General features: G+C 46.1%; 1 protein-coding gene across 6 annotated transcripts in view; it reads right to left on the reverse strand.

The window, feature by feature from the left end:
• Positions 1–19,200, reverse strand: part of sned1 (sushi, nidogen and EGF-like domains 1) — a 376,981-nt gene that overhangs the window by 49,601 nt on the left and 308,180 nt on the right. For 2 of the 6 annotated variants that reach the window (XM_072474925.1, XM_072474924.1), the window contains exons 25-27: positions 10,489–10,576; positions 10,028–10,104; positions 3,075–3,153 (exon numbers count right to left, since the gene is read on the reverse strand). In XM_072474925.1, coding sequence (XP_072331026.1) covers positions 3,075–3,153; positions 10,028–10,104; positions 10,489–10,576 — 244 coding nt within the window. Of the gene's footprint in view, positions 1–3,074; positions 3,154–3,341; positions 3,378–10,027; positions 10,105–10,488; positions 10,577–19,200 lie in introns of all 6 variants that reach the window. The other 4 variants (XM_072474927.1, XM_072474926.1, XR_011934549.1 and 1 more) reach the window with 3 other exon arrangements.

Below are 19,200 nucleotides of genomic sequence, written 5' to 3' on the forward strand. Positions count from 1 at the left end.
CAGGGATGGGGAGTGTTAGCATTGTCAGTGATGGGGGTGTTAGCATTGTCAGTGATGGGGAGTGTTAGCATTGTCAGGGATGGGGGGTGTTAGCATTGTCAGTGATGGGGGTGTTAGCATTGTCAGGGATGGGGGGTGTTAGCATTGTCAGGGATGGGGGGCGTTAGCATTGACGGATGGAGAGTGTTAGCATTGTCAGGGATGGGGGGTGTTAGCATTGTCAGGGATGGGGGGCGTTAGCATTGACGGATGGAGAGTGTTAGCATTGTCAGGGATGGGGGTGTTAGTGTTGTCAGTGAGGCGGGGTGTTAGCATTGTCAGTGATGGGGGTGTTAGCATTGTCAGGGATGGGGGGTGTTAGCGTTGTCAGTGAGGCGGGGTGTTAGCATTGTCAGGGATGGGGGGTGTTAGCATTGTCAGGGATGGGGGTGTTAGCATTGTCAGGGATGGGGGGTGTTAGCGTTGTCAGTGAGGCGGGGTGTTAGCATTGTCAGTGATGGAGGTGTTAGCATTGTCAGGGATGGGGGGTGTTAGCATTGTCAGGGATGGGGGGTGTTAGCATTGTCAGGGATGGGGGGTGTTAGCATTGTCAGGGATGGGGAGTGTTAGCATTGTCAGTGATGGGGGTGTTAGCATTGTCAGTGATGGGGGTGTTAGCATTGTCAGGGATGGGGGGTGTTAGCATTGTCAGGGATGGGGAGTGTTAGCATTGTCAGTGATGGGGGTGTTAGCATTGTCAGGGATGGGGAGTGTTAGCATTGTCAGTGATGGGGGTGTTAGCATTGTCAGTGATGGGGAGTGTTAGCATTGTCAGGGATGGGGGGTGTTAGCATTGTCAGTGATGGGGGTGTTAGCATTGTCAGGGATGGGGGGTGTTAGCATTGTCAGGGATGGGGGGCGTTAGCATTGACGGATGGAGAGTGTTAGCATTGTCAGGGATGGGGGGTGTTAGCATTGTCAGGGATGGGGGGCGTTAGCATTGACGGATGGAGAGTGTTAGCATTGTCAGGGATGGGGGGTGTTAGTATTGTCAGGGATGGGGAATGTTAGCATTGTCAGGGATGGGGGGTGTTAGCGTTGTCAGGGATGGGGGGTGTTAGCATTGTCAGGAATGGGGGGTGTTAGCATTGTCAGTGATGGGGGGTGTTAGCATTGTCAGGGATGGGGGGTGTTAGCATTGTCTGGTATGGGGGGTGTTAGCATTGTTAGTAATGGGGGTGTTAACATTGTCAGGGATGGGGATGTTAGCAATGTCAGGTATGGGGGGTGTTAGCATTGTCAGGGATGGGGGGTGTTACCATTGTCAGGGATGGGGAGTGCTAGCATTGTCAGGGATGGGGGGCGTTAGCATTGACGGATGGAGAGTGTTAGCATTGTCAGGGACGGGGGGTGTTAGTATTGTCAGGGATGGGGAATGTTAGCATTGTCAGGGATGGGGGTGTTAGCGTTGTCTGGGATGGGGGGTGTTAGCATTGTCAGGGATGGGGGCTGTTAGCATTGTCAGGGATGGGGATGTTAGCGTTGTCAGGGATGGGGAGTGTTAGCATTGTCAGGATGGGGGGTGTTAGCATTGTCAGAGATGGCGGTGTTAGCATTGTCAGGGATGGGGGTGTTAGCATTGTCAGGGATGGGGGTGTTAGCATTTTCAGGAATGGGGCTGTTCGCATTGTCAGTGATGGGGGTTGTTAGCCTTGTCAGGGATGGGGGGTGTTAGCATTGTCAGGGATGGGGGGTGTTCGCATTGTCAGGGCTGGGGGGTGTCAGCATTGTCAGTGATGGGGGTGTTAGCACTGTCAGGTATGGGGGTGTTAGCATTGTCAGGGATGGGGGTGTTAGCATTGTCAGTGATTTTTTTTTAGCATTGTCAGGGACGGGGGGTGTTAGCATTGTCAGGGACGGGGGAGTGTTAGCATTGTCAGTGATGGGGGGTGTTAACATTGTCAGGGATGGGGGATGTTAGCATTGTCAGGGATGGGGGGTGTTAGCATTGTTAGGGATGGGGGGTGTTAGCATTGTCAGGGATGGGGGGTGTTAGCATTGTCAGTGATGGGGGGGGTGTTAGCATTGTCAGGGATGGAGGTGTTAGCTTTGTCAGTGATGGGGTGGGGGGGGGGTTAGCATTGTCAAGGATGGGGGTTGGTTAGCATTGTCAGTGATGGGGGGTGTTAGCATCGTCATGGATGGAGGTGTTAGCATTGTCAGTGATGGGGGTGTTAGCATTGTCAGGGATGGGGGGTGTTAGCATTGTCAGTGATGGGGGTTTTAGCATTGTCAGTGATGGGGGTGTTAGCATTGTCAGGGATGGGGAGTGTTAGCATTGTCAGGGATGGGGGGTGTTAGCATTGTCAGTGATGGGGGGTGTTAGCATTGTCAGGGGTGGTGGTGAGCATTGGCAGGCATGCAGTGGATGAATATTGTCGCGGGGGCAGTGGTTGTTTGGGTGGGATGTTGAACTTCGTCGGGGTAAATGGGGGAATGTGCATTATTGAGGGTTCTAGGAGATTGGCTGAGCGATTTGACACTGATCTATTGTCTCCTTATTCCCCGCTAAGAATAACTCCAAGTAGATCAGTGTAATAAACAATACAAATATCTGGACTAATGGCCCAAATATATGTTTACGGGTCCTGATGGGAGCATCAGGGTGGAGTCATTACTGAGGTATCGGGAGTTCCTGGTTCTGGGGTAAATCAGTCTCTTGGTACTTTGGATGTCATTGCACCTATCGATAGCAGCGAATGTCTCTGCACTCACTGCTATTGGGATCGCGAGAACCGGGCCTTTACCAGTGAGAATGGTACAAAGAAGACGAATAGTCATCCCACATCTATTACACTTGTCTGAATGTTACATGTGTACAGATCACAGCAGAAAATTACATACATACAAAGTGTCGAAATATATAAATAATACACTGAGACCACATACATATTACACTGTGATATTATGCATATACATATATGAGACTCCATGAGATTTTAAACAAAAGTGTTCACACATTAATTGTGATATAGAAGCGCACGTGATGGTAAATATCTTTTACATGCATTATTATACACATGCATATTACATACATGACACTACACATGTACACTTGACATGTACGATACCATGTGGACACTTTGAGATAGAAGAGGAGATCCATTCTGTTTCCTATCACAAAAAAACTACATTATTTTACAATACACATAATATCACAATCACGTGTTACACATGATGTAATGCGTGCATTAAAATATGACACGTATACACAGGACACACATACTGTGACACACAAATACAAACAAACACAAATGTATACATCTGTACATAAAACTGGTTTATCCATGAAACAAACTTACCAGTAATTAGTTAATGTCTGAACAACCTTCTGTTTCCTGGGGAAGAGAGGAGTGTTATTTTAATAAAGATTGGAGTGACAAATGCCTTGCTACCCAAACCACATCAGTGTTGAACATCTGTAACCATATCATGTCCATGAGCTGGTAATGATCAAATCCTCCATCTTATTTGATTGACATTTGAATAGCCAGGTGAGTATGGCGGTGTATAATCGTGGCACGATTGTCTGGCACTGTGGCACTGTGAGGTGTTAACCCTTTCATCTCCAAAAACTGAGTTGCTTAGCAGGCAAGACCTAAATTTGTTGCTCATCCCTAGTCCTGCCTTCTTGACCTACTGCAGTCCATGTGATGTAGGTACACCCACAGGTGTTAGGGAGGGAGTTCCAGGATTTTGACCCAGCAACAGTGAAGGAACGGCGATAGATTTTTTTCTCTCCCTACAGATATGCCAGACTTGCCGTGATTTTCCAGCATTTTCTCTGTGGTTTCAGATTCCAGCATCTGCAGTAATTTGCTTTTATTAAGGATCGGTGATATATTTCAAGTCAGGTGGTGTTCCCATGCGTCTTCTGCCCTTGCACTTTTAAGTGGTAGTTGGCATGGGTTTGGAAGGTGCTGTCAAAGGAATCTTGATGAGTTTCAGCAGAATATCTTATGCACTATGTGGCAGTGGTGGAAGGAATGAGTGTTTAAGCCGTTGGATCGAGTGGTGATCAGGCGGGCTGATTTGTCCTGGATGGCGTCGAACTTCTTCAGTGTATTTTAAAATAATTTTTCCAATTAAGGGGCAATTTAGCGTGGCCAATCCACCTACCCTGCACATCTTTGGGTTGTGGGGTGAGACCCATGTGGACACGGGGAGAATGTGCAAACTCCACACGGACAGTGACCTGGGGCCGGAATCAAACCCACATCTTCGGTGCAGTGAGACAGCAGTGCTAACCACTGCGCTGCCCGAGCTTCTTCAGTGCTTTTGGAACTGCACTCATCCAGTCAAGTTGAGAATATTCCTTCACACTCCTGGCTTGTATCTTGTAGATGGTGGACAGGCTTTGGGGAAATCAGGATTCTCTCTAAAGAATTCCCAGCCCCTGGACTCCTCTTGTAGCCCCACAGTATCTATATGACTAGTTCAGTCCAGTTTCTGGTCAATGGTAACCCCTAGGATGTTGATCGGGGGGGAATCCAACAATGGTAATGCCATTGAATGTCAAGGAGCGATGGTTAGATTCTTTCCGATTGAAGATGATAATTGACCTGGCACTTGTACCCAATTCATTTTTTCCAATTAAGGGGCAATTCAGCGTGTTCAATCCACCTACCTTGCACATCTTTGGGTTGTGGGGGCGAAACCCACGCAAACACAGGGAGAATGTGCAAACTCTACACAGGCAGTGACCCAGAGCTGGAATCGAACCTGGGACCTCGGCGCCGTGAGACTGCTGGCCTGGCACTTGTAAGGCATGAATATTGTTTGAGACTTATCAGGAAACAACTGAGTGCTGTCCAGGATTTGCTGCAAGCAGGAATGGACTGCTAAAGTGTTGTGAATGGTACTGAACATTGTGCAATCATCAACAACCATCCCCACTTCTGACCTTATGGTGGAGGGAAGGTCATTGATGAAGCAGCTGAAGGTGGTTAGGCCGAGGACACTCCCCTAATAAACTCCTGCAGTGATGTCCTGATTGACCTCAACAACGACAACCATCTTCCATTATGCTCGGTGTGACTCCAGCCAGCGGAGAGTTTTCCCCTTGATTCCCATTGACTTCAGTTTTGCTAGGGCTCCTGTAAATGGCTTTCTGGCCTTGCCTCGTAACTATTACCTGGGCTCCACACAGGAGAATGTCGCTCCTGTTACTTGGCTGTGAATACTTGTAGTTCTTCAGGATGTTTCCCTAGTAGGATGATGTGGCGCAACTTTGCGAACGTAGGATCCTTTAGCATCCGCACATGAATTTGTGAGGCTGCGGCAAGCAATAAAATTGAGTGGCAACATAACTTTGTCCGCTGCTGCTGGGTACGGGGGGCAGGAGGAGAGAGGGGGGGGTGGGGTGGCAACGTGTATGCGGTGGGAGTCGGCTAAGGGCAACTGTGCATGCAATCTGCACACCTGGGTGATATATTCATACGCTGCCAACAGCAATGCCCATCACTGGATCTTGGCCGACACGATCGGTGGTATCACTTTGTCTTCTTTGAAAAAGCCAACTAAGGGTTTGTGGTCCATGATAATTGTGAAGTCCCCGTGGACGTACTGGTTAAACATTTTAACTGCGAAGGTCACAGCCAATCTCTCCTTTTCAATCTGAGCATACTTACGCTTTGCATCAGCCAAGGTTCTTGAAGCATAGGCTTTCGCCGTCTCTGTCACATGGAGAGGAATCACACATGATAATGAGCGCATTGGATGGATTATGGTGAGTTAATAGCTTTGAGTATAACTGCTGGTGCTTACTTTGTCAAATGCATCCTCTTGTGATGCCTACCATGCCCATTTCTAGTGTTTCTTTAAGAGCACACGTGGTAGTGTCAGTATTGTTCCAAAATTTGGAATGGACTTTTCATAATAATTAATGGGCACTAGGAATGATCTTAGCTCCATCATATTCTCTGGCATTGCAGCCCATTTGATAGCTTGAACCTTCTCTTCCACTGGGTATTAAACACCGTTGTCAATCTGGTAGCCGAGGTACATGACCTCTCTCGCCTGGAAGACGCATTTGCCCCTTTTTGGGCAGCACCTACCTATGAGAAACTTCCTCTAGGTTATTTAGATGTTCCTTCTTGGAAGCTCCTGTAATCAATAAGTTGTCCAGGTAGACCGGCACCCTGTGGAACCCTTGAAGGCTGGAAGATTGCATCCGTTTGGTATGCAGGGCCTAATCAGCAAAGACCTCAAGCCTTCCAAAAAGCGGCATTTTAAAATTCGCTGTGATCTTGCTCTCAAGCTGAGGAATTCAAGTGCAGTCCAGAATCACAGCCGTAGTTTTTCATCCTGCGACTAGTTCAAGCCCCAGCTGCTAGGCCTCCAGCTCTCATTGGGGGAGCTTGGGTCCGATGAGTCCCACGGGGAGATCAATTGGGCCATCCCCGTGGGTCTCGTGAGGGTTATTACAGACTTCCATTGAATAAAGAACCTTAGAAATCGAAGGGGTAGACCACGGCCCATCGAGCCTGTTCCACGATTCAGTACGATCCTGGCTGACCTTGGGCTTCAACTCCATTTATTCTCCCCGTGCCAACATCTCTTAAAGCTGAGAGACCAAAAATCGGTGTACCCCAGACATCAATGTATTCAATGATGGAGAATCCACAACCCTCCAATAATTTGTTTAATGCTCTGCACAATGGTATAATTACTATTAGCGGATAATAAACTTAGGAGACTTCGACTAATGTTTTCTGACTCCTGTCATTCCTAATTTCCACCCTTACTGATTCTACATCATGATCTTCAGAGCCAAGATCCTTTCTCACTAATGTCCTTTTTTAAAATTCATTTACACGAAGTGGGCGTCGCTGATTAGGCCGGCATTTATTGCCCATTCCTAGTTGCCCTTCAAAAAGTGGTGAGTTGCCTTCTTGAACCGCTGCAGTCCCCAAGGTGTAGGTTCACCCTCAGTGCTGTTAGGGAGAGAGTTCCAGGACTTTAACCCAGCGACAGTCATACATTTCCAAGTCAGGATGGTGTGTGGCTTGGAGGGTAGGTTTCAGGTGGTGGTGTTCCCATGTATCTGCTCCATGGCCCTTCTAGATGGTTGTGTTTGTGAATGTGGAAGGTGTTGTCGAAGGAGGCTTTGCGAATACATGCAGTTTATCTGGTAGAGGGTATACACTATGCCACTGTGCGTCCATGGTGGAGGGAGTGAATATTTGTGGATGGGGTGCCAATCAAGCGGGCTGCTTTGTCCTGGATGGTGTCAAGTTACTTGAGTGTTGTTGGAGTTGCACTCATGCAGGCAAGGAACCCTTCACTATCAGGTTTACCCCATCGCCTTTGCCGTTCTGGGCGTGATACTCCCACTTGCAGACTAAGTGCTCCCACCAGCGGGGAATCGGGACCGTTTCCTGACGGCACTAGGAGCGACACTGATGTGCTATTCCGTAACACTTATAAAGTTTTAAACCAGTATTGGGCTTGACGTTGGACCGGAGAGGGGCGGGCCCTAAACCTACTGACAATATTAGAATACTGCTTCAGCACCGCATCCCCCACCCGAATCGCCAGCAGAGCCAACCCACTCTCCAATGGCCGGCAAGGTCCCTACTACCTCAGCCGCCTCCTTCACTCAGTCTCTCCCCCTTCAGGCCCCACCCCTTGGCAGTGCCAACCTGGCACCCTGCACTTTCTAGGAAACTGTTCAGAACAAAGAGACAGCCTCTTTGAAAAAACTGCAGTTAAAAAGAACAGCTGCTCAAAAGAGGAAGTTCTTCAGTCAATGGACTCCTGTAGAACTGTATAAATAAACAACGGTACTCCTTCCTTTGAAACCGCCTAGACCTGTCAATCAAGAGGTTGTTAAAAGGTGAATTGAATATAAATAATGGAGTTCAAAGTTTTAAGGCATCTGGGCATGCACACAAGCTTGAAAGAAATAAATGACAATGGAATTGGACTGTGAAAAAAAAACACTTCAAAGGTTTCCACCACATTAGAGGAAAGACTTTACCCTTCACCTCACAGATCTTTAATTGTATCATGTTGGGAGACAGTTTAAAGGATTTAAGGCTGCAGATGAGAAGACCAGCCAAACGATCCCCATCCCGGAAAAGTCCCTCGACCTGAGCCCCTCCAGCCAGCCCAAGCCACCCTGACCCCCGCCGCTCATGAAGGAGCCCCCTCAGCAATGCAAGGAGGGTACTCACCCCCTTGCACTATCCCCCCCTCGCCCCACCCTGCCACTCCGGAGTATAAGCCGCTAGGACCTGTTCATCAGTACTTGCATCAAATTATGCCAACAAGGCTCCTGGCTTGGCTGGGGAGGGGGGAGGGGGGAAATCGCTGCAGCAGCATTACAGGGGGCCGTTGAATTTGGTGAGGACTTTGCATTTTCCCACCAGGTTTGGGTGGAAAACCCATTGGGAGACTCGGAACGGGTTGGGCGCCCGGCGTGAAACCCACATTGTGTCCGATGCCTGATTCTCCACCAATCACGAATCCTGCCACTATCTAGCAGTCCTGGAGAATCCCTCCTACTGTCTGCCTCTTCCAACCTTGATCACCTTATGACCATGTCTCTATTATAGGAATTAGATCTAAATTCGTCACTTCTATTTTCAGCAATGGCCTTATTCGCTGACGTCCATTCTTTTAAACTTTCTGTCCTTTGCTGTCCCACTTTGTTTGTCTTTACCCATATCACTATACTGTTCCGACACCTCGATTTTCCAATCGGATTTCTAAATCTCCGTTTACTTGAGCCCTTCCCCTACCCCATCCTTTTAAGCCCTGATAACAGGATTAGTCCATAATTACGCTTGGTAAAGTACTGCGGTGCTTTGCCATTGCTTTCTGCAGCACGACGAACGAGGAAACTCTCCGTATTGGAAGAATTTACAGGTTGATAATTAATCCGCTCGACCCTGTTATCAACATAACTTCTGTAGCCATCAAGTCCTGATGTGAGACTTGAACCCAGGACTTCTGAGCCAGAGGTAGGGACACTACCTCTGCACCACAAGGCCATTATTCCAACTAAAATTGATCCAAGTTTTCTACCCTTCCTGCAAATTGAACCTGTCAGGAATTCACATCCAGCATTAAGTTTTCAACCAGTCTAGTTTGACGGATCAAGTTGAATCCCATTGTTCCCCCGCAAAAAAGGTCTGCTACTGCACCGAAGATAAATCTAGTACCGGATCACTTCTGATTTCTTCACGAACAGAGAAGGAAACAATCACTGAGAATATCAGCCATGCTCCTCACTATAACAGGGGCGGGGTTCTCCCAAATCCCCCGATGGCCCGATGCCGGCTTAAAAAGATGGCGCGAACCACTCCGGTGTTGGGCCAACCGGAAGTTGCGGAATCATCTGCACTAGGCCGCACCAGCGGCGAAGGGCCGGCGCGAGTTAATGCATGCGCAGAACCGCCGGCGTGGTTCCGCGCATGTGCAGACCGGCCGGCGTATTCTTGCGCATGCGCAGGGTGTGTCTTCTCCGCGCCGGCCATGGCGGAGCCCTACAGAAGAATGCGCGGAAGAAAGGAGTGCCCCCATGGCACAGGCCCGCCCACAGATCGGTGGACCCCGATCTCGGGCCAGGCCAACATGGGGGCCCGGATCCCCCCGCACCCCCCCGGAGGACCGCACCAGCTGGCCTACCAGCCAGGTTCCGCCGTGTGGGACCATGTCCATTTCACACTGGCGGGACTGGCCAAAGACGGGCGGCCGCTCGTCCCATCGGAGAATTACCGGGGGGCCGCTGCCAACGTCCCCTGACCAGCGTGGTGTGATCCCCGCCCCTGCCTTAAAACCGGCGCTGGACAATACAGCAGCCAGCGGCGGGGTGGGATTCACGCCGCCCCCCCCCCCCACCCCCACCCCCCCGGTATTCTCCAACCCAGCGGGGGGTCGGACAATCCCGCAGCAGATGTCTGGCTATTGCAAATTTCTCTGAAATAAAAATGCTCTCCATTGCACAGCCTTGGTGTGAATTATTCTGGATGTGGATACTCACTAGGTTTTCTGTGTACAACAGGTTCACAAACTTCTTTGTAGCATGTATCCTGGTGAACTTTATAAATCCTTTTATACCTTAAAAATAGAAATGAAATGTAAGACTTCTACTCCTACAGAGAGGTACAGAGCAGAAATCCAAACTTTTTCCTCTCCTCCGGTCCCCACATCTTCCTTAATCTTCCAGCTTTTGTGCCTCATATTTCTCTTTCCTCGAGCTTAATTTGATCAGCAAACTTCAAGATCATCCATCTTTGTCAATTCCCAAATCATTTCTTTGCCTGAACATCAAGCTGTCCCAGTTTGCATCATGAGGGCACGTCCTTTGCGCTCCCTGTGGCCACAGATCACTCTTTACAATTTGATAATGTCACAACAACCCTCATGTCCTTCACAGTTTTGCACGTTTGACAGACTGACTCCCAGGTCGATTCCTGGTTAAAGCGAGAGGAGGAAACTTACTTAAACTGGAAAACACTGTCCTCCCATACAGGAATGGATTTTGTTTCAGAGTACAGGCGTGTGCAGGGGTGAGGCAACTTCTTACAAACTGAAGACAAGATAAAAGCAACTTTAATAATATGACAAAGAAACAAACGTCTTTTTCGATTTAGTTTCCATTAATATGTTTGAAAGTTTTTGTCTAATACCCCACTCCCGCTCCATTATGATGCAATGTTTGTTACACCCCACCCTCACTGCATGTTATAGCACTCTCTCTGTTACACTCCACTCATACTGCGTGTTATGACACTCTCTCTGTGATATCCCACCCTCACTGCATGTTATAGCACTCTCTCTGTGATATCCCACCCTCAGTGCATGTTATAGCACTCTCTCTGTTACACTCCACCCATACTGCGTGTTATAGCACGCTCTATGTGATATTGCACCCTCACTGCATGTTATAGCACTCTCTCTGTTACACCCCACCCTCACTGCATGTTATAGCACTCTCTCTCTGTGATATCCCACCCTCACTGCATGTTATAGCACTCTCTCTGTTACACCCCACCCTAACTGCATATTATAGCACTCTCTCTGGAATATCCCACCCTCATTGCATGTTATAGCACTCTCCCTGTCACACCACACCCTCACTGCATGTTATAGCACTCTCTCTGTGATATCCCACCCTCACTGCATGTTATAGCACTCTCTCTGTGATATCCCACCCTCACTGCATGTTATAGCACTCTCTCTGTGATATCCCACCCTCACTGCATGTTATAGCACTCTCTCTGTTACACTCCACCCATACTGTGTGTTATAGCACGCTCTATGTGATATCGCACCTTTACTGCATGTTATAGCACTCTCTCTGTTACACCCCACCCTCACTGCATGTTATAGCACTCTCTCTGTGATATCCAACCCTCACTGCATGTTATAGCACTCTCTCTGTTACACCCCACCCTCACTGCATATTATAGCACTCTCTCTGTAATATCCCACCCTCATTGCACGTTATAGCACTCTCCATGTTACACCCCACCCTCACTGCATGTTATAGCACTCTCTCTGTGATATCCCACCCTCACTGCATGTTATAGCACTCTCTCTGTGATATCCCATCCTCACTGTGTGTTGTAACACTCTCTCAGTTATACTCCACCCTCACTGTGTGTTATAGCACTCTCTCTATTATACCCCACCCTCACTGTGCGTTATAGCACTCTCTCTATTATACTCCACCCTCACTGTGTGTTATAACACTCTCTCTATTATACTCCACCCTCACTGTGTTATAACACTCTCTCTGTTATACCCCACCCTCACTGTGTGTTATAACACTCTCTCTGTTATACCCCACCCTCACTGTGTGCTATAACACTCTCTCAGTTATACCCCACCCTCACTGTGTGTTATAACACTCTCTCAGTTATACCCTACCCTCACCGTGTGTTATAACACTCTCTCTATTATACTCCACCCTCACTGTGTGTTATAACACTCTCTCTATTATACCCCACCCTCACTGTGTGTTATAACACTCTCTCTATTATACCCCACCCTCACTGTGTGTTATAACACTCTCTCTGTTATACTCCACACTGACTGTGTGTTATAACACTCTCTCTATTATACTCCACCCTCTGTGTTATAACACTTTCTCTATTATACTCCACCCTCACTGTGTGTTATAACACTCTCTCTGTTATACCCCACCCTCACTGTGTGTTATAACACTCTCTATTATACTCCACCCTCACTGTGTGTTATAACACTCTCTCTGTTATATCCCACCCTCACTGTGTGTTATAACACTCTCTCTCTTATACCCCACCCTCACTGTGTGTTATAACACTCTCCCAGTTATACACCACCCTCACTGTGTGTTATAACACTCTCTCTATTATATTCCACCATCACTGTGTGTTATAACACTCTCTCTATTATACCCCACCCTCACTGTGTGTTATAACACTCTCTCTATTATACCCCACTCTCAGTGAGTGTTATAACACTCTCTGTTATACCCCACCCACACTGTGTGTTATAACACTCTCTCTGTTATACCCCACCCTCACTGTATGTTATAACACTCTCTCTGTTGTACCCCACCCTCACCGTGTGTTATAACACTCTCCCAGTTATACACCACCCTCACTGTGTGTTATAACACTCTCTCTATTATATTCCACCATCACTGTGTGTTATAACACTCTCTCTATTATACCCCACCCTCACTGTGTGTTATAACACTCTCTCTATTATACCCCACTCTCAGTGAGTGTTATAACACTCTCTGTTATACCCCACCCACACTGTGTGTTATAACACTCTCTCTGTTATACCCCACCCTCACTGTATGTTATAACACTCTCTCTGTTGTACCCCACCCTCACCGTGTGTTATAACACTCTCTCAGTTATACTCCACCCTCACTGTGTGTTATAACACTCTCTCTATTATACCCTACCCTCACTGTGTTATAACACTCTCTCTGTTATACCCCACCCTCACTGTGTGTTATAACACTCTCTCTATTATACCACACCCTCATTGTGTGTTATAACACTCTCTCTATTATACCCTACCCTCACTGTGTTATAACACTCTCTCTGTTATACCCCACCCTCACTGTGTGTTATAACACTCTCTCAGTTATACCCCACCCTCACGGTGTGTTATAACACTCTCTCTGTTATACCCCACCCTCACTGTGTGTTATAACACTCTCTCTATTATACTCCACTCTCACTGTGTGTCATAACACTCTCTCTGCTAAGCCCACCCTCAGTGTGTGTTATAACACTCTCTCTATTATACCCCACCCTCGCTGTGTGTTATAACACTCTCTCTATTATACTCCACCCTCACTGTGTGTTATAACACACTCTCTATTATACTCCACACACACTGTGTTATAACACTCTCTCTATTATACCCCACCCTCACTGTGTGTTATAACACTCTCTCTATTATACTCCACCCTCACTGTGTGTTATAACACTCTCTCTATTATACTCCACCCTCACTGTGTGTTATAACTCTCTCTGTTATACCCCACCCTCACTGTGTGTTATAACACTCTCTCTATTTTGCTCCACACTCACTGTGTGTTATAACACTCTCTCTGTTATACCCCACCCTCACTGTGTGTTGTAACACTCTCTCTAATATACCCCACCCTCACATTGTGTTATAACACTCTCTCAGTTATACCCCACCCTCACTGTGTGTTATAACACTCTCTCAGTTATACTCCACCCTCACTGTGTGTTATAACACTCTCTCTATTATACTCCACCCTCAGTGTGTGTCATAAAACTCTCTCTATTATACACCACCCCCACTGTGTGTTATAACACTCTCTCTCTTAAGCCCCTCCTCACTGCGTGTTATAACACTCTCTCTATTATACTCCACCCTCAGTGTGTGTTATAACACTCTCTCTCTTAAGCCCCACCTCACTGTGTGTTATAACACTCTCTCTCTTAGGCCCCACCCTCACTGTGTGTTATAACACTCTCTCTATTATACTCCACCCTCACTGTGTGTTATAACACTCTCTCTCTTAGGCCCCACCCTCACTGTGTGTTATAACACTATCTCTAATATACCCGACCCTCACATTGTGTTATAACACTCTCTCAGTTATACCCTACCCTCACTGTGTGTTATAACACTCTCTCTGTTATACCACACCCTCACTGTGTGTTATAACGCTCTCTATTATACTTCACCCTCACTGTGTGTTATAACACTCTCACTGTTATACCTCACCCTCACTGTGTGTTATAACACTCTCTCTATTATACCCCACCCTCACTGTGTGTTATAACATTCTCTCTATTATACTCCATCCTCACTGTGTGTTATAACACTCTCTCTATTATACCCCACCCTCACTGTGTGTTATAACACTCTCTCGATTATACTCCACCCACAATGTGTGTTATAACACTCGCTCAGTTATACTCTATCCTCACTGTGTGTTATAACACTCTCTCTCTTAAGCCCCACCCTCACTGTATGTTATAACACTCTCTCTATTATACTCCACCCTCACTGTGTGATATAACACTCTCTCTATTATACTCCACCCTCACTGTGTTATAACACTCTCTCTGTTATACCCCACCCTCACTGAGTGTTATAACACTCTCTCTGTTATACCCCACCCACACTGTGTGTTATAACACACTCTCTATTATACCCCACTCTCATTGTGTGTTATAACACTCTCTCAGTTATACCCCACCCTCACTGTGTGTTATAACACTCTCTCAGTTATACCCCACACTCACTGTGTGTTATAACACTCTCTCAGTTATACCCTACCCTCACTGTGTGTTATAACACTCTCGCTATTATACTCCACCCTCACTGAGTGATGTAACTCTCTATTATACCCCACCCTCACTGTGTGTTATAACACTCTCTCTATTATACCCCACCCTCACTGTGTGTTATAACGCTCTCTATTATACTTCACCCTCACTGTGTGTTGTAACACTCTCTCAGTTATACTCCACCCTCACTGTGTGTTATAACACTCTCTCTATTATACTCCACCCTCACTGTGTGTTATAACACTCTCTCTATTATACCCCACCCTCACTGTGTGTTATAACGCTCTCTATTATACTTCACCCTCACTGTGTGTTATAACACTCTCACTGTTATACCTCACCCTCACTGTGTGTTATAACACTCTCTCTATTATACCCCACCCTCACTGTGCGTTATAACACTCTCTCTATTATACTCCACTCTCACTGTGTGTCATAACACTCTCTCTGCTAAGCCCCACCCTCACTGTGTGTTATAACACTCTCTCTATCATACCCTACCCTCACTCTGTGTTATAACACTCTCTCTATTGTACTCCACACTCACTGTGTGTTATAACACACTCTCTATTATACTCCACACTCACTGTGTTATAACACTCTCTCTATTATACCCCACCCTCACTGTGTGTTATAACACTCTCTCTATTATACTCCACCCTCACTGTGTGTTATAACACTCTCTCTATTATACTCCACCCTCACTGTGTGTTATAACACTCTCTCTGTTATACCCCACCCTCACTGTGTGTTATAACACTCTCTCTATTTTGCTCCACACTCACTGTGTTATAACACTCTCTCTGTTATACCACACCCTCACGGTGTGTTATAACACTCTCTCTATTATACCCCACCCTCACTGTGTGTTATAACATTCTCTCTATTATACTCCATCCTCACTGTGTGTTATAACACTCTCTCTATTATACCCCACCCTCACTGTGTGTTATAACACTCTCTCGATTATACTCCACCCACAATGTGTGTTATAACACTCGCTCAGTTATACTCCATCCTCACTGTGTGTTATAACACTCTCTCTCTTAAGCCCCACCCTCACTGTATGTTATAACACTCTCTCTATTATACTCCACCCTCACTGTGTGATATAACACTCTCTCTATTATACTCCACCCTCACTGTGTTATAACACTCTCTCTGTTATACCCCACCCTCACTGTGTGTTATAACACTCTCTCTGTTATACCCCACCCACACTGTGTGTTATAACACACTCTCTATTATACCCCACTCTCATTGTGTTTTATAACACTCTCTCAGTTATACCCCACACTCACTGTGTGTTATAACACTCTCTCAGTTATACCCTACCCTCACTGTGTGTTATAACACTCTCGCTATTATACTCCACCCTCACTGAGTGATGTAACACTCTCTCTATTATACCCCACCCTCACTGTGTGTTATAACACTCTCTCTATTATACCCCACCCTCACTGTGTGTTATAACGATCTCTATTATACTTCACCCTCACTGTGTGTTGTAACACTCTCTCAGTTATACTCCACCCTCACTGTGTGTTATAACACTCTCTCTATTATACTCCACCCTCACTGTGTGTTATAACACTCTCTCTATTATACCCCACCCTCACTGTGTGTTATAACGCTCTCTATTATACTTCACCCTCACTGTGTGTTATAACACTCTCACTGTTATACCTCACCCTCACTGTGTGTTATAACACTCTCTCTATTATACCCCACCCTCACTGTGCGTTATAACACTTTCTCTATTATACTCCACTCTCACTGTGTGTCATAACACTCTCTCTGCTAAGCCCCACCCTCACTGTGTGTTATAACACTCTCTCTATCATACCCTACCCTCACTCTGTGTTATAACACTCTCTCTATTGTACTCCACACTCACTGTGTGTCATAACACTCTCTCTGCTAAGCCCCACCCTCAGTGTGTGTTATAACACTCTCTCTATTATACCCCACCCTCGCTGTGTGTTATAACACTCTCTCTATTATACTCCACCCTCACTGTGTGTTATAACACACTCTCTATTATACTCCACACTCACTGTGTTATAACACTCTCTCTATTATACCCCACCCTCACTGTGTGTTATAACACTCTCTCTATTATACTCCACCCTCACTGTGTGTTATAACACTCTCTCTATTATACTCCACCCTCACTGTGTGTTATAACACTCTCTCTGTTATACCCCACCCTCACTGTGTGTTATAACACTCTCTCTATTTTGCTCCACACTCACTGTGTGTTATAACACTCTCTCTGTTATACCCCACCCTCACTGTGTGTTGTAACACTCTCTCTATTATACACCACCCTCAGTGTGTGTTATAACACTCTCTCTATTATACCCCACCCTCACTGTGTGTTATAACACTCTCTCTAATATACCCCACCCTCACATTGTGTTATAACACTCTCTCAGTTATACCCCACCCTCACTGTGTGTTATAACACTCTCTCAGTTATACTCCACCCTCACTGTGTGTTATAACACTGTCTCTATTATACTCCACCCTCAGTGTGTGTTATAAAACTCTCTCTATTATACACCACCCCCACTGTGTGTTATAACACTCTCTCTCTTAAGCCCCACCTCACTGCGTGTTATATCACTCTCTCTATTACACTCCACCCTCAGTGTGTGTTATAACACTCTCTCTCTTAAGCCCCACCTCACTGTGTGGTATAACACTCTCTCTATTATACTCCACCCTCACTGTGTGTTATAACACTCTCTCTCTTAAGCCCCACCTCGCTGTGTGTTATAACACTCTCTCTATTATACCCCACCCTCACTGTGTGTTATAACACTATCTCTAATATACCCGACCCTCACATTGTGTTATAACACTCTCTCAGTTATACCCCACCCTCACTGTGTGTTATAACACTCTCTCTGTTATACCACACCCTCACTGTGTGTTATAACGCTCTCTATTATACTTCACCCTCACTGTGTGTTATAACACTCTCACTGTTATACCTCACCCTCACTGTGTGTTATAACACTCTCTCTATTTTGCTCCACACTCACTGTGTGTTATAACACTCTCTCTGTTATACCACACCCTCACTGTGTGTTATAACGCTCTCTATTATACTTCACCCTCACTGTGTGTTATAACACTCTCACTGTTATACCTCACCCTCACTGTGTGTTATAACACTCTCTCTATTATACCCCACCCTCACTGTGTGTTATAACATTCTCTCTATTATACTCCATCCTCACTGTGTGTTTTAACACTCTCTCTATTATACCCCACCCTCACTGTGTGTTATAACACTCTCTCGATTATACTCCACCCACAATGTGTGTTATAACACTCGCTCAGTTATACTCCATCCTCACTGTGTGTTATAACACTCTCTCTCTTAAGCCCCACCCTCACTGTATGTTATAACACTCTCTCTATTATACTCCACCCTCACTGTGTGATATAACACTCTCTCTATTATACTCCACCCTCACTGTGTTATAACACTCTCTCTGTTATACCCAACCCTCACTGTGTGTTATAACACTCTCTCTGTTATACCCCACCCACACTGTGTGTTATAACACACTCTCTATTATACCCCACTCTCATTGTGTGTTATAACACTCTCTCAGTTATACCCCACACTCACTGTGTGTTATAACACTCTCTCAGTTATACCCTACCCTCACTGTGTGTTATAACACTCTCGCTATTATACTCCACCCTCACTGAGTGATGTAACACTCTCTCTATTATACCCCACCCTCACTGTGTGTTATAACACTCTCTCCATTATACCCCACCCTCACTGTGTGTTATAACGCTCTCTATTATACTTCACCCTCACTGTGTGTTGTAACACTCTCTCAGTTATACTCCACCCTCACTGTGTGTTATAACACTCTCTCTATTATACTTCACCCTCACTGTGTGTTATAACACTCTCTCTATTATACCCCACCCTCACTGTGTGTTATAACGCTCTCTATTATACTTCACCCTCACTGTGTGTTATAACACTCTCACTGTTATACCTCACCCTCACTGTGTGTTATAACACTCTCTCTATTATACCCCACCCTCACTGTGCGTTATAACACTTTCTCTATTATACTCCACTCTCACTGTGTGTCATAACACTCTCTCTGCTAAGCCCCACCCTCACTGTGTGTTATAACACTCTCTCTATCATACCCTACCCTCACTCTGTGTTATAACACTCTCTCTATTGTACTCCACACTCACTGTGTGTCATAACACTCTCTCTGCTAAGCCCCACCCTCAGTGTGTGTTATAACACTCTCTCTATTATACCCCACCCTCGCTGTGTGTTATAACACTCTCTCTATTATACTCCACCCTCACTGTGTGTTATAAC

Source organism: Scyliorhinus torazame, chromosome 14, assembly GCF_047496885.1.
Source record: "Scyliorhinus torazame isolate Kashiwa2021f chromosome 14, sScyTor2.1, whole genome shotgun sequence".
NCBI lineage: Eukaryota > Metazoa > Chordata > Chondrichthyes > Carcharhiniformes > Scyliorhinidae > Scyliorhinus > Scyliorhinus torazame.